At 47.3% G+C, this 15,454-nt stretch overlaps 1 protein-coding gene across 7 annotated transcripts in view; it reads right to left on the bottom strand.

Moving 5' to 3' along the window:
- Nucleotides 1–10,242: 10,242 nt before the first annotated feature.
- The window catches only part of CHMP7 (charged multivesicular body protein 7), a 37,168-nt gene continuing 31,956 nt past the window's right edge, over nt 10,243–15,454 (bottom strand). For 5 of the 7 annotated variants that reach the window (XM_063726314.1, XM_063726313.1, XM_063726315.1 and 2 more), the window contains 6 exons: nt 13,977–14,025; nt 13,609–13,728; nt 13,228–13,326; nt 12,932–12,992; nt 11,929–12,108; nt 10,247–11,713 (listed from right to left, as the gene is read on the bottom strand). In XM_063726314.1, the coding sequence (XP_063582384.1) occupies nt 11,652–11,713; nt 11,929–12,108; nt 12,932–12,992; nt 13,228–13,326; nt 13,609–13,728; nt 13,977–14,025 (571 nt within the window). In that variant the 3' untranslated portion in view covers nt 10,247–11,651. 7 annotated transcript variants of the gene reach the window in all.

Raw genomic sequence — 15,454 nt, 5'->3', positions numbered from 1 at the left:
CAGGCTAAAGTGCAATGGCGCGATCTCAGCTCACTGCAACCTCCGCCTCTTGGGCTCAAGCAATTCTTGTGCCTCAGCCTCCTGAGTAGCTGGGATTACAGGCATGCACCATGTCCGATTAATTTTTTTTTATTTTTATTTTTTCCTGAGACAGAGTCTCGCTGTCAGCCAGGCTGGAGTGCAGTGGCACGATCTTGGCTCACTGCAACCTCCACCTCTCAGGTCCAAGCGATTCTCCTGCCTCAGCCTCCCAAGCTCCCGAGTAGCTGGGACTACAGGTGCGTGCCACCACGCCCAGCTAATTTTTCTGTGTGTATTTTTAGTAGAGATGGGATTTCACCATGTTAGCCAGGATGGTCTCGATCTCCTGACCTTGTGATCCACCTGCCTCGGCCTCCCAAAGTGCTGGTATTACAGGTGTGAGCCACCGCGCTGGGCCAAGTTTTTTGTATTTTCAGTAGAGACGGGGAATGTTGGCCAGGCCGGTCTCGAATTCCTGGCCTCAAGGGATCTGCCCACCTTAGCCTCCCATAGTGCTGGGATTACAGGTGTAAGCCACCATGCCAGATCCCCAAATTTCCTCTTCTTATATAGACACCAGTCTTATTGGATTAGGGCCCACCCTAACAGCCTTATTTTAACCTAATCACCATTTTAAAGACCTGATCTCCAAATACAGTCACATTCTGAGTGGAGGAGGACTGGGGGGTGGTTAGGGCTGCAATATGTGAATGTTGAGGGGTCACAATTTAGCCCATAACACCTGGACTTTAATGTTTAAATGGTGTCCGTTCTGGTGGAAGTTGGGCTGACAGGCTTGGAGTCCAACTTTCCAATTCCCTCCTTTCAATTTCCTAGAGCCCCTTTACTGCTTTGAGAGGGAAATATTAGGAAATCACTAGTTTTTATAGCTTTGGAAAAAGAGAAAATATTCAAGGAAACTCAATAAACTAAAACATCACACGAGTCATTTCTGTGAAAATACAGATGGGGCCATCAGCTAATTTAATATGAACGCTGACACAGTTCATTTGATGTTTTCCTCAACTCACCCAGAATTTCTCTGTGTTGGCCAGAATAACCTCTGAATTATTTTCCTCACCAACTTCTGCAATTAAAAGGATAAGGCCAGGCGCAGTAGCTCACACCTGTAATCCCAGCACTTTGGGAGGTGGATCACTTGAACTCAGGAACTTGAGACAAGCCTGGGCAACAGAGCAAGAACCTATCTCTACAAAAAATACCGAAGATTAGCCAGGTGAGGTGGCACGTGCTTGTGGATCCAGCTAATCAGGAGGTTGAGGCGGGAGGATCACCTGGGCCCAGGAGGTCGAGGCTGCAGTGAGCCATGACTGCACCACTGCACTCCAGCCTGGTCAACAGAGTGAGACCCTGTCTCAAAATAAATAAACAAATAAATAAAAGGATAAATACCCCTCCAGAAGATAGTAAGCTTTGCCCTTAGGTATTTATATTTGAAGATAAAATATTGACTATTTTGGTGGCATAACTACCATATTTGACAACAGAGGAGCTGATCATTTTTAAACATCTTCCTCCTCCATACAATAGAGTTATTTTTGGTAATAATCACATGGTAATAAGTAATAATCAGTACTGTCTTGATTTGTTCTTTAGCTGAACAACAATGAACACTTTGAAAAGAATAAATTTCCATTTAAAGATATTCAAATTTGGTAAAATATTTCATGGATGAACTAAAATTTTCACTTACCAAATAAAAGCATACCACATGGTTAGTTCTTTTCCAGTTTTATTATTTATTTATTTGAGATAGATAGGGTCTCGCTTTGTTGCCCAGGCTGAAGTGCAGTGGCACAATCATGGCTCACTGCAGCCTCAACCTCCCAGGCCCAAGTGATCCTCCCACCTCAGCCTCCCGAGTAGCTGGGACCACAGGCGTGTGCCACCAGGCCTGGCTAATTTTTTAATTTTTGTAGAGATGGGGTCTTTCTATGTTGCTTAGGTCAGTTTTGAACTCCTGGACTCAAGTAATCCATCTGCCGCAGCATCCCAAAGTGCTGGGATTACAGGCATGAGCCACCACACCTGGCCCACTGTTTTAAATGTTAAACACAAGCAAAACTCCAGGTGGCCATAGAGAATGACATAATTACAGTAACTCATGCTCTGTGTCTTTGGTCTTTACAATTACTACACTGTCCTGGCTTATTTTGAATCTACTATTTAAACACAGGAATACGTATTATCCTAAGGGTTGAAGACACAAGCTGCAACCACAATGAGCTCTAGTGATTCCAAACCGTTAAGAACTTACCTGCAAAGTGAGTATGTGAGGGCAGCCCCCGGTATCGTTGTGAGTTCTCTGGATGAACTTCCAAGTACAAGGGTTAGTAAAGCCCAAGAGATAGGAATGTGCCCACTGAAGCTCGGATATCCACAATAGTTATTTGGAACTTAGACCAATAAATCACCCACATTGTTTAGAATTGTCAGCACACGGTGATAGTGAAAAGCAGACTGGGTTCTCTTCTTGTTTTTCTGTCATCTGCAGACAATGCCTCCCTCTGTGCCTGCCCATGGAACAGTGGGCTCCCACTGCCTGGTTCTCAGCAGAACTCAATGATGGCCATTCTCTTTCAGTTTCCATCACCCTACAGGTTCGGGTTTCCTTTTTCCTCCCCAGCCCCTTTTGGTTTTCTTTTCTGGCTCCTCCTCTCCTACTCAACCTCTAACAGCTGGAATGCCTTGGGCTCTATCCCAGGCCAACCTTCAAGTTTATTCCTCCCCAGGTTCTCACCATCTCAATATATGGCACCAGCACCCACCCACTCGTTCAAGCCCACAGTGTATCAATCACCCTTTATTTCTCCCTTCCCGCCCTATCTTAAGCCTTCGGGAACCTGTGGGTTCTGGCTCCCGTGTATACCTGGGAACTGGCCGCTCCTGACACCCTACTCCTATTGCTCTCTACTTAGGCAAACCTTCTCTTACGGACTGATGTCTCCCCCACCCTCCAAAAAATCATATGGTGTGGCCGGGCGTGATAACTCAACGCCTGTAATCCCAGCACTTTGAGAGGCAGACGCGGGCGGATCACGAGGTCAAGAGATTGAGACCATCCTGGCCAACATGGTGAAACCCCGTCTCTACTAAAAATACAAAAATTAGCACACCTGTAGTCCCAGCTACTCAGGAGGCTGAGGCAGGAGAATCGCTTGAACCTGGGAGGCGGAGGTTGCAGTGAGCCAAAATCGCACCACTGCACTCCAGCCTCGCGACAGAGCGAGACTCCATCTCAAAGAAAAAAAAAACCATATGCTGAAGTCCTAACCCCCAACACCTCAGAATGTGACTGTATTTGGAGATACGGGCTTTAAAGAGGTAATGAAGTTAACACGAGGTCATTAGGGTGACCCTTAATCCAGTATGACTGCTGTCCTTACAAGAAGAGGAGATTAGCACACAGACTGGCACAGGAGGGAGCCCACGTGAAGACACAGGGAGAAGGTGGCCACCCACAAGCCAACGAGAGGCCTGAGAAGGAATCGACCCTGCCAGCACCTTGACCTTGGATTGCCAACTTCCAGGGCTGTGAAGCATTTCAGTTAAGCATCCAGTCTGACATATTGTGTTAAGGCAGCCAGACCTGACTAAGGCACCCTCCTCACCACTCTTCCCGCTTCCCTCTCTGAAAATTGCCTTTTCCCTCTTGAGAATTGATTGTTCGTGTAGCTTACTGGCCCTCTATCCCCTTTGAGGTTTTCTATTTCTTTTAGATTCGTAGGACTTTGTCAATTATGAGTTGAAACTGTTTGCTTCTGGTTTTAGGCTCACATTTTCACATTTTAAAAAATTATGTCTGGGCTGGGCACAGCGGCTCACGCCTGTAATCCCAGTACTTTGAGAGGCTGAGGGGGGCAAATCATTTGAGGTCAGGTGAGGCAGTTCTGCAGTCACTTATACCCACTTTTAATTATATGCAAATCAAGGGGCAGGTTATGCAGACCTTTCTAGAAAAAGGGCTGTAACTTCCGGGTCATTGGGTTGTTGCCATGGAAAGAGGTAGTAACTTTGGGTGTCTGCATGGCAGTGGTAAACTGACATGGCACACTGGTGGACATGTCATATGAAAAGCTGCTTCCACCTCATCCCTGTTTTAGCTAATCCTCAACTTGGTCCAGTGCCCAAACCCCACCTCTGGAATCCAGTCCCACTTCCTACCTCAGATACAGTCCCTTTTTTGATCCTTTTATTTAAAATCTTTTTTTCTTTTCTTTTTTTTTTTTTTGAGATAGAGTCTCGCTCTGTCACCTAGGCCGGAGGGCAGTGGCGCGATCTTGGCTCACTGCAAGCTCCGCCTCCCGGGTTCATGCCATTCTCCTGCCTCAGCCTCCCAAGTAGCTGGGACCACAGGTGCCCGCCACCACGCCTGGCTAATTTTTTGTATTTTTAGTAGAGATGGGGTTTCACTGTGTTAGCCAGGATGGTCTCGATCTCCTGACCTCGTGATCCGCCCACCTCAACCTCCCAAAGTGCTGGGATCACAGGCGTGAGCCACCGTGCCCAGCCTATTTAAAATCTTTGTATGAACTTAAGTATATCTCTTGCAAATAGCTCAGGATTGAAGTGTATTATTTTTTAAAACCTAAAATCATCTATATTTTATTTTATTTTGAGATGGAGTCTCACTCTGTTGCCCAGGCTAGAGTGCAGTGGCATGATCTCAGCTCACTGCAACCTCCGCCTCCAGGTTCAAGTGATTCTCCTGCCTCACCCTCCCGAGTAGTTGGGATTACAGATGTGCATCACCATGCCCAGCTAATTTTTGTATTTTTAGTAGAGATAGGGTTTTGCTATGTTGGCCAGGCTGGTCTCAAACTCCTGACCTCAGGTGATCCACCCACCTCGGCCTCCCAAAGTGCTGGGATTACAGGTGTGAGCCACCATGCCCGGACCAACATCTGTCTTTTATCTGGCAAGTTCAATTCATTTACACTCATTGTGATTATTGACATATTTTTATTAACTTTTATTGTCTCATTTAGTACTTTCTGTTAAACAAGAGTTTCTGTATTTGTGTTTCATTGTGTTTCAAATTTTTCCTGTCTTCTATTGTACTGTTATTCTTATTGCCTTTTATACTCACTAATGGTTTGGAAGTTATTCATTCAATATCTTTTAGTGTTATTCACTTTTTAAAAAGTTGAAGTACAGCATACATATAGAAAAGTGTGTCCTCCAGTTTTGTTTTGTTTTTTTGTTTTTTTTTTTTGAGACAGTCTCACTCTTTTGCCCAGGCTGGAGCACAATGGTGCAATCATGGCTCACTGCAGCCTTGACCTTCTAGGCTCAAGTAATACTCCCACCTCAGCCTCCCAGGTAGCTGGGACCACAAACGCACACCACCATGCCTGGCTAAATTTTTAAAAAATTATTTTCTGTAGGGATGGGATCTCCCTATGTTCCCCCAGGCTGGTCTTGAACTCCTGGGCTCAACTGATTCTTCCACCTTGGCCCCCTAAAGGGCTGGGATTACAGGTGTGAGCCACCATGCTCAGCAGTCCTCCAGCTTTATTTTACTTCTTCAAGATTGCCTTGGCTATTTTTCGTTCTTTGCCTTTCTATATAATTTTAGAATTGCTTTTGTTTTTTTCTTTTTCTTTTTTTTTTTGAGACGGAGTCTCGCTCTGTTGCCCAGTCTGGAGTGCAGCGGCACAATCTTGGCTCACTGCAACCTCCGGCTCCGGGTTCAAGTGATTTTCCCGCCTCAGTCTGCCGAATAGCTGGGATTACAGGTACAAGCCACCACGCCCAGCTAATTTTTTATATTTTTAATAGAGACGAGGTTTCACCATGTTGGCCAGTCTGGTCTCGAACTCCTGACCTCAAGTGATCCGCCTGCCTCGGCCTCCCAAAGTGCTGGGGTTACAGGTGTGAGCCACCGCACCTGGCCTAGAGTTGCTTTTTAATTTATACATACACACACGTGCACACACGCACAAAATCTGCTGGCATTTTGACTGGGTTTTCATTGACTGTATAGATAAATTTTGGAAGAATGGATGGACATCTTTGACTTTTTTCTCTATAATATTTTATAGTTTTCAGTGTAGGGCAGTGGTTTTTAACTAGGGGTGATTTTGCTCCCATCCTCCCCATCCTCCAGGGCAGTATATGGAGTCATTTTTGGCTGTTATGCTAGGGGATGGACAGTGCTAATGGAATCTTGTGCATAGAGGCAGGGATGCTTCTGAACATCCCAAAAGGTACAATTCCCATAACAAATAATTATAGGCTCAAAATATCAATAGCCCAAGATCGAGAAGCCATGGTAAAGGGTAGTAAACTTTTTTCTCAGAATTCAATATATTGGGGGCTAGCACAGATCATTTCTTTTAAATTTTTATATTTTTGCTAGTATATAGAACTATACTAAACAGTCAATATTTAATCTTGGACTATACTACTCAATATTTAAAATATTGAGCTTGTGTCCAGTGACCATGCTAAAACAAATTTTCCATTCAAGTAGTTTCTCTATAGGTTCCTCGGATTACTACATACACAATTGTATCACCTGTGAATAAAGACAGCTTCTTTTGTGAACCAACTCCTTCAGGAAGTGCTATGCAGCCAATAGCCGGCTCTTTTCTGTACAGTTGAAGGGCCTGCTGCAAAATACAATGAAAACGTTATCTACAGGGTGCGGACCAGCAAAACAACAACAAAACAATTTTAATACTTTCTTTGGTTTCCCTAAAAATGGGAAGATTCTGAGGCACAGCCCTACCCAGTATCTCCTGGGAGGCAATTTCCTTTTTTTTTTTTTGAGACGGGATCTCACTCTATTGCCCAGGCAGGTATGCAGTGGTGCAATCTGAGCTCACTGCAACTTCCACCTCTCGGGTTCAAGCGATTCTCGTTCCTTATCCTCCCAAGTAGCTGGGACTACAGGTGCCCGCCACTATGCCTGGCTAATTTTTGTATTTTTAGTAGAGATGGGGTTTCACCACATTGGCCAGGCTAGTCTGGAACTCCTGACCTCAAGTGATCTGCCCACTTCTGCCTCCCAAAGTGCTGGGATTACAGGCATGAGCCACCACACCCAGTCTGTAATTTCCAATCTGTAGAAGTCTGTGTAACTGCACAAATGTTAGCCAAAGGAAGCTGGTCTGCCAACTGAACGCACTGACGTGGGGTCAGGGCACATGCCCACCACAGAAAGTACTTTCAGAGTTATTTTTTGAGAGTGTTTTTTTTTTTTTCTTCCATTTTTAGAGATCAGGTCTCACTATGTTGCCCAGGCTGGTCTTGAACTCCTAGAATCAAGTGATCCATCCATCTTCGTCTCCCAAAGTGCTGGGATTACAGGTGTGAGCCACTGCACCTGGTCATGAGAATGCATTTCTGAGAGTGTGGTTAGGAGTAGCCTGGTGCGGGAGTGGAAAGGGGTGATCTCTTTCTTCCACCTTATTAAGGGTCACAGGCAACACCCTTATAATAAAAGACAGGTTAACAGGAGAAAATCATAACAAATTTATTAACATGCATGAAGCAGGGGAGCCATATAAAAATATGAACATACACAGAAAGGCCCAATGGTTGGCACTTAAATACTCTCTTCACTGGGGAAAGGGAACTGGGGGGCTGTAAATGAATGGACCCAAATACCTGACAGTGGTTTGTAAATGGTTCTCTTTGGATGCTGAATGGGACTGAAGGACAAACAACAGCTTCTGGACAAGTCATGGAAGGTGAGGGGTGGTACTGCACTGTGAACCAAGGTTGTCTTATTATGCAGATACACTTTCCCAGGTTATCTCTTGGAACTGCCCTCAGAAGAAAAGACGAAAAGTCTGTCTGGGTATAGTATCCTGGCTGTAGCTTCTTTTTCAGTCTTTTCTTGGGTGATTAATCATTCCTGGTTATTTAATGAGATTCATAGGGAGGGGGCTTTAAGACAACTGCATTTATTTTAGAAGTTTTCTCAATCAGGTAAGGGAACTTCCAGAGAAAGAGCTCCTCCTGGTGCTTTAGAAAAGAAAGGGTCCAAAAGAAAAGAAAAGAAAGGGTCAGAGAGACAGCATGCTCCTGGTGCTTTAGAAAAGGGTCAAAAAAAAAAAAAAAAGAAAGAAAAAAGAAAAGAAAGGGTCACAGAGGCACCATGGTGGGGGAAAGCCAGAGAGAAATCTTGAAGCTGCTGCTTTAGTTCAGCTCGTCAAATGCCACATTTTGGGCCTTATTTTCTGAGTGCCAACACTTGTGTAACAAAGAATTCCAAGCTGGAAGTCAACAAACTAAACTCCCCTGTGAGCTCTGTGGCCTCGACAAGCTGCCTAAGATTCGGGTCCTCCCTGTGAAACAGACGTTTCCCCTACTCTTCTCGTGGCTCCTTCTGGCTCTCATATTCCAGAGTCCATAACCTTGCATTGCTTCTGTGCAGACAGAGAAAAGAAGCCACACTTTCCCCAAAGAGTAGCCACAACTACGTAAAAATGAGAAGACGTGAAGACACTTCAAAAGAAAGGAGGGTCACCAGGCTCACCCACAAGCCTCAGAGCAGGGCTTCGTTTTGATTCTTTGGGACTCAGCAGTTCTCAGTGATCTCATCTTTCTTCACAGCTCCAGCTCTTCCCTCCTCTTTTCTGATGGCCTAGATTATATTTTCAGCAGATTGAGCCAGATCCTCACGACCACTTCCAGGAGGTCTGCTCAGCCGTCGGCTGTCACTTCAGGCAGGCAGTGAGAACTGCAGTGTAACCCTTTCATCCCTCTCACAACAGCATGACTGACTGCAAAGCCCATCCCGGTCCCAGGACTCTGGTTACACAACCCTTTTAGGCAGGCCCAGGAGATTCCCAGGTAGCACCCTTCCCCTCACCTCCAAATACCCACTTACCCTTCTAACCATACCTCTTCTCTGCATACCATCACTGTTCCCATACTAGCAGTGATGGGGGACTCTCCAGCCACCCTCCCAGGCACGGCATCATCTCTTCACTTTGTTATGTGGTGGTGCCGCTCTGACACCTGTCGTGAGGCAGCAAAGATTCACGAGAAAGAAGTTGGCCAGGTGCAGTGGCTCACACCTGTAATCCCAGCACTTTGAGAGGCTAAGGTGGGAGGGTCTCTTGAGGCCAGGAGTTTGAGACCTCATCTCTACCAAAATAAAGAAAATTAGCCAGGTGTGGTGGCACATCTGTAGTACCAGCTCCTCGGGAGGCTGAGGTGGGAGGATTGCTTGATCCCAGGTCGAGGCTGCAGTGACCCATGATCTCACACTGCACTCCAGCCTGGGTGACAGGGCAAGATCCTGTCTCAAAAAAAAAAAAAAAAAAAAAACCACTAAAAAAGAAAACTCTCAAGAGGAGTGAATCCCTCTATGTCACTGACTCCTGAGGCCACTCAGCCCTGATTGTCCAGCTGTGGGAATTCCATGCTGGCAGCTGTAGCCGCCGCCACCAGAGTCCTGTAGATTACCCCTTCTTGTTCTCTGCTCCAAGCAGACTCAACAGCTCCTTTTAATTTCCTGTAGTACAGCAAAGAATAAGTCTGGATCATTTAACAAAAATTCTTCAGTGGCTCAGACAGCAAAAGAAAAAGTAACATTAAACCAGATTAACAAGGTTCACCAGGTCCAGGCCACTTCCTTCCAGCAGAAGGAACGGAAGAGCGGTTCTGCCCTCTCTTCCACAGGGGCTGTGAGCTCCAGTCCCTCTCGCCCTTCTCACCAGGTCCTTTAGATTCTCCCAGGGCTTTCTGAGCCGCTGCTCTCACCACCTTTTCCTGGCCAGTTCACTTCTGACTTACCTAGAGCTGCAGACCTAGTGCTGTGGCCAATCGTTTAGTCTGTTCCTAATGCTGCCCTCAGCCTCAAAGCCCATCTCCCTCACAGGGCGTGGCAAACACCATCCCTGGAGGAGGAGCTGAGAAATACCAGCGCCACACTAAAATATGATACAATCACATGGGCAGAAAAAATTAGGCCACTTATAGAGCCCAGGCAATGGAAAACAGTAGCAATGGCACACTGCTAATACCAGGGAGGCCATTCAAAGAATGAGTCCTCCCCAGGAGAGCTCAGTGACAGCGGCCACTTGGATGGAGCAGCACCTGCCACAGCTCAAAGCTCACACGATCAGGCTCTCCATATTCTCCTGTGGCCTTAAGAGAAAGAACCAAAGTGTGCAGAAGCTGGAAGCATGGGGATGCACCAAGAACAAGACACTTGATACAACCTAAAGAGGAGACGGGACAAGTGTTCGGTTTTTCTTTTAATTATTTACCAGATAAAAAAGAAAAAAAATAGTGATTGTTTCTCTTCACCCCCAACATTTCCGTTTACCAAGGTCGAGTTGGAGAGAAATTCATTGAACAATGATTTGTGCTCCTGGCCTGGAGCAAATTCTTCTCCTCTGCTCTACGCCACCTCAGGCAGCAGGGACAGGGCAAAGGGCTCCAGGCAGAAATCCTGGTGGCTGGGCAGCAGAGTGACAGTGTGGCGATCGTTTCTTCTCGCCATTGCCAGAGCATTCAGACCCTTTCCCGTCTGTCCCCCTACCCCACCCTCCCTAGTCCCTCAAAGGAGGCAGGGAGCGGGGACTGCAGGAAGCAGGACAGGTGCACGGGTGGCCCGGGCAGCTCCCGGCAGATCTGGCAGAGGGCACAGCCCCTGCTCTATTGCACATCCTGGCTCAGCCCCCCTGCCCCGAGCAGTAGGCCACAAAGTGAAACGCTTTCCAAATTCAGAGAGCCCAGCGCTGTGTGCCAGGCTCAAGGCGGGGAGGTGTGTTGTTGTGTGGCTTGTTCTGGAAGATAGATATGTATTTTTAAGTTATTCCATGATGGGGCCAAGGCAACAATTTTGCCTCTTTAGAAAAGCATAAGGGGTCTGGACATCTCAGGGTCCTGTAGTGACTGGGCCTCTTCCTAGGCGAGTGCAGAAGCCTCGGAAGAAGCCTTTCCCCCACCGGCAGACCTCCTGCTCCATCAGATGAAGAGGCAGTGCCCACCGGCCACACCAGCCCCTCCAGACTGTCACGACTCTGGGCCACTTGGGGCGACCTCTTTCTCTGAACACCTGGAGAATTCTGACAAATGACCCTAGAGAAAAACCTTTTATACTACATGTTTCTCCATAAAATGGCAGCTAAGTCCCCTCAAATAAAACCTTGAAGTATTTCATTCTCATTCTTCTCTTACCAGTGAAATCAAGTGGGACAGGAATAAGTTATTTAACTGACATTAGCGACAGGATAAACCCCTCTAAAAAACCGCAGGGGGAAGTGGGAACTGATTCAGATTTGGCAAAGCTGCAAATCTTTCCCCTTCGTGGGCTGGAACGAAGCTGGTGGGTGAAGACAAACCTAAGTGTGCCAATGGCAAGAACTGCAGGCTATGAAATGACAGGTCAGACACGGGACTGTATAAATCGTGGCACTAGAAAGATGAGAAGGCAGGTCCATGATACAGCTGGGAGCAAGCCTTTGGAGCATCGCTTCCAGAAATTCTATCTGTCCCGTAGTAAGTAGTAGCATCCAGATAAAATCAGTACTTCTCCTTCCTCCTCTTCCAAACATATTCTGAGAGTTTCTTGTTTAAATAACTATGTACACACCCAGCAAGCCTGGTCTCTCTTTTACATGAGGGTCCTTCACTTGAGGGTCCTACAATGGCTTTAGAGTCGGTTCCAATTGCCTTTTCGGAGATTTACCGCTTGGGACCAAACCTGCAAGGCAAAGAAATGACTGAACACTACAACAGGAAAATCTCGAAGATGAAGACATTCCAGTGTTTAAGAGACTGAGTCTTAATATCAACAAACCCTCAACTCCCTACAGGGCTCTGGTACTCTGGCAAATGGGGTAACTGGGCTTGGGCCCATCAACTCTGTCAGCCAGAAGGCCACATGCCCGCCAGAGGCCTTGGAAAACAGCTCCATACCTCCCTCTGATAAGGACAATTTCTCAAGTTCAGCTTCAAGTTCAGCATCTGAGATCCTAGGGTTAGGCACACTGTTGGTAAAATGCCTATCGCGGGGGTTGTCAGGCAGATCCAAAGGTTCTTTGGTGGTATCCTGAAGGAGGATGTCCAATTCCTTCTCCAGTTCTTCACTGTCAAAATCTGGAAAGAAAAGACAACATAAAGATGCATAAACTCCAGAGAGAAATGCATTGAGTACAGGACTGAGGTTACCAAAACCCCGCTTAGCTTTACAAAAGATGTCAGGCCTCCTTGCATATTAAAAAAAAAAATCCCGGAAGTCAGGAGACTGAGGGTAGCTTCAAGCAGAGATGCTTCTTCCACACTCCGAGCTAAGTCACCAAGGAGGTATATTCTGTTAACCCCACGGACCTGACCCTGACTCCCCCTGCCCTTGAAGGAGGATCCTCCAGTCGGAAGCCTTGTGAATAAGGAATGCCGGAGCACAGATGGGTCATGAGCACGGCTGTCAAGGAGGAAATGGCAATTCCCTGACTGCTCCTCCAGATGAGCCCCAGGGAGGGCAGGCTAGGAGAGGCCTGCCTGCACCCGGAAAAGCAAATCTACCGTCAAACTCATCACAGCACAAGGAAGCGAAGTCTTCCAGGATGAAAAGAAGAAACAATCACCTTGGGCCAGGCACGGTGGCTCACGCCTATAATCCCAGCACTTTGGGAGGCTGAGGTGGGTGGATCACAAGGTCAGGAGTTCGAGACCAACCTGACCAACATGGTGAAATCCCATCTCTACTAAAAACAGAAAAATTAGCTGGGCGTGGTGGTGCGCGCCTATAATCCCAGCTACTCAGGAGGCTGAGGCAGGAGAATCGCTTGAATCCAGGAGGCGGAGGTTGCAGTGAGCCGAGAATGCGTCACTGCACTCCAGCCTGGGTGACAGAGTGATACTCCATCTAAAACAAATAAATAAATAAATAAAAATAAAAATAACCACCTTGTCCACTCACCTAAGCCATTGGTTACCCCACCAGCCAGAGTCTGAGAAACTTCATCCTGGGTGTCACAGAGCTGTAAGAGACAAGTGCAAAGCCTTGAGCTGGGCATGGTGGCTCTGAGCATCTCAGTCTTTGGTGGAAAATATCTAGGGTTACAAAGCAATCCTGCCCCAAGTGAGAATCAAGGAAAGCTTCCTCAAGTTCACAAGATCACAAGTCAAGTTTCGTTAAAAAGGATGTGCAACAAAATCAAATCTGTCCTCCGTCACTTCCTTCTCTGTGTGTCCCTCCCTGGCCCCTTTCTGTACCTCCTGGATCTGATCCACGAGGCTCTCTGCCTTCTCCACTGTGACATCCTTCATGGAGAGTTTGAGCGCTCCTACCCCAGCCTGGTAGGCATTAAAAACCTAAAGACAAAGCAAAGCTATCAGTGCAAAGGACAGACATTTGGCAAAATACATACAATATTGTTTCAACTCCAAAAGGCAGCTTTAGGGTTTTTTTTTTGGCACCCAAGCTCGATTTACCCTATACCCACTGAGGCCAAACCTCCTGACTGGAAAGGCAAAGGCAACCCCAGTCACATCCTGAAAGAACCCAGGGATCCTCCAAACAGCCAAGCCGAAGCTGCAAGTGACCAACACACACAGAGAGACCAGCCGAGTGCTAGAGCAGAGGGCAGTGACTACCATTTGATCTGTCTGGGAGGCGTAGATCCGGTCCAGGATGCCTTGAACAGTGTCCAGCTTGGCATGCAAGGCCTCGATGCGCTTCTCTGTCCGTTGCTTGGCCTTGAGAGACCTCAGTGCCTGGGGGCATGGAGACTTAGGTCAGTGCTGAACTGGGCGAGCCAAAGGGCAAGAGGAAGACAGCCCTTCCCAGACGCTAAGGATGTCCCAGCTTTCTTCCCTCCCATCTGTAAAATAAGCTGTGGTGCCTGGGCCCCCTGCAGACTCTGTCCCCCTCAAAACCCCAGCAGGCTGCCCTCTGAACTGCTGGGCATCGCTCCAGGCCTGCCTCGGGCACTGCTATGGGGCTGGAGGAGACAAGAACTCACCAGCTGCTTCTTCCCTGCTCGGCATGCCCGGCGGGCTTCTTCTTTACACCTGGAAACAAAGGGACAGATAAGATGACTGTGCCACAGGACAGGAGTGGCAGGGACCCAAGGGTCCCTGAAAGCAGCACTCAGTTAAGGTGGTTTTAAATCTGAAGACTAAACTCACTCTATCCAGTGGCGAGAAAAATGATGCTGATGGCAAAAACTCTTGTGGCAAGTCAACAGGCAGGCTCAAGCAGGCTGACTGAGGATAAGCTTTTTCAACCCACAGGGACAGAACATGCAAACAGGGCACATCATACACCTCTTCTCATTTTGGGGAGACAGGGAATGAATTGTTAACACCAACAATGACCTCGGACATATCCTCTGCCTCCCAACAAGGCTAGGCTTTCCCAACTGGAAGACAGACTTCAATGTCTGTGTCCTCCTGGCAGAGTGTGTGTCTTTATTAGGAATTCCTTGTACAGTCATTCGGGGGGAAGGGCAGGGGAAGAGCCCCTCAGAAAGACCTCTGCAAAGGCAGGGACCTGTCTTGCCCACGGCTATATCTCCAGTCCCTAAGACAATGCCTGGCTCAATAAATATTAGTTGAATGGACACTGGCAAGGAAGAGCATAAACATAACATTCACAGTCATGGTCTGTGGGGGAAGCATTAAGACTCATGTTTTCAGTTGGGCACAGTGGCTCACCCCAGTAATCCCAGCACTTTGCGAGGCTGAGGTGGGAGGCTTGCTTGCGCCGAGGAGTGTGAGACCAGCCTGGGCAACATGGTGAGACCCCATCTCAACAAAAAATTTAAAAATTAGCCAGGCATGGTGGTGCGCACTTGTCGTCCCAGCTACTCAGGAGGCTAAGGCGGGAAGATTGCTTGAGCCCAGGAGTTAGACTGCAGTGAGCTAAGATCATGTCATTGCTCTCCAGCCTGGGGGACAGTGCAAGACCCTGTCTCAATTGAGGGAAAAAAAAAAAAAAAAAAAGGCCAGGCACGGTAGCTCACGCCTGTAATCCCAGCACTCTGGGAGGCCAAGGTGGGTGGATCATGAGGTCAGGAGATCCAGACCATCCTGGCTAACATGGTGAAACCCCGTCTCTACTAAAAATACAAAAAATTAGCCGGGCGTGGTGGCGGGTACTTGTAGTCCCAGCTACTCGGGAGGCTGGGGCAGGACAATGGCGTGAACCCGGGAGGCGGAGCTTGCAGTGAGCCGAGATCGCGCCACTGCACTCCAGCCCGGGCAACAGAGCAAGACTCCGTCTCAAAAAAAAAAAAAAAAAAAAAAAAGAGGCCTCATTTTTTTTTCTTTTGTGATATTCTGTGATTTCCATGATTTCTGCATTGAGCAGTGAGTACTTTTGTAATTAGCTAAAAAAAAAAAAAAAACCCACCTATTTTTTAAAAGCCCACATATACTAACATTTTGCTGGCTCTGGGGGCCAGCTACAGTGGGGAGGAGGCTCAGTTCAGGGTTAAAA

The sequence above is a fragment of the Pongo abelii genome, chromosome 7, assembly GCF_028885655.2.
Source record: "Pongo abelii isolate AG06213 chromosome 7, NHGRI_mPonAbe1-v2.0_pri, whole genome shotgun sequence".
Taxonomy (NCBI): Eukaryota; Metazoa; Chordata; class Mammalia; order Primates; family Hominidae; genus Pongo; species Pongo abelii.
This window is presented reverse-complemented; position numbering and strand designations above follow the sequence as displayed.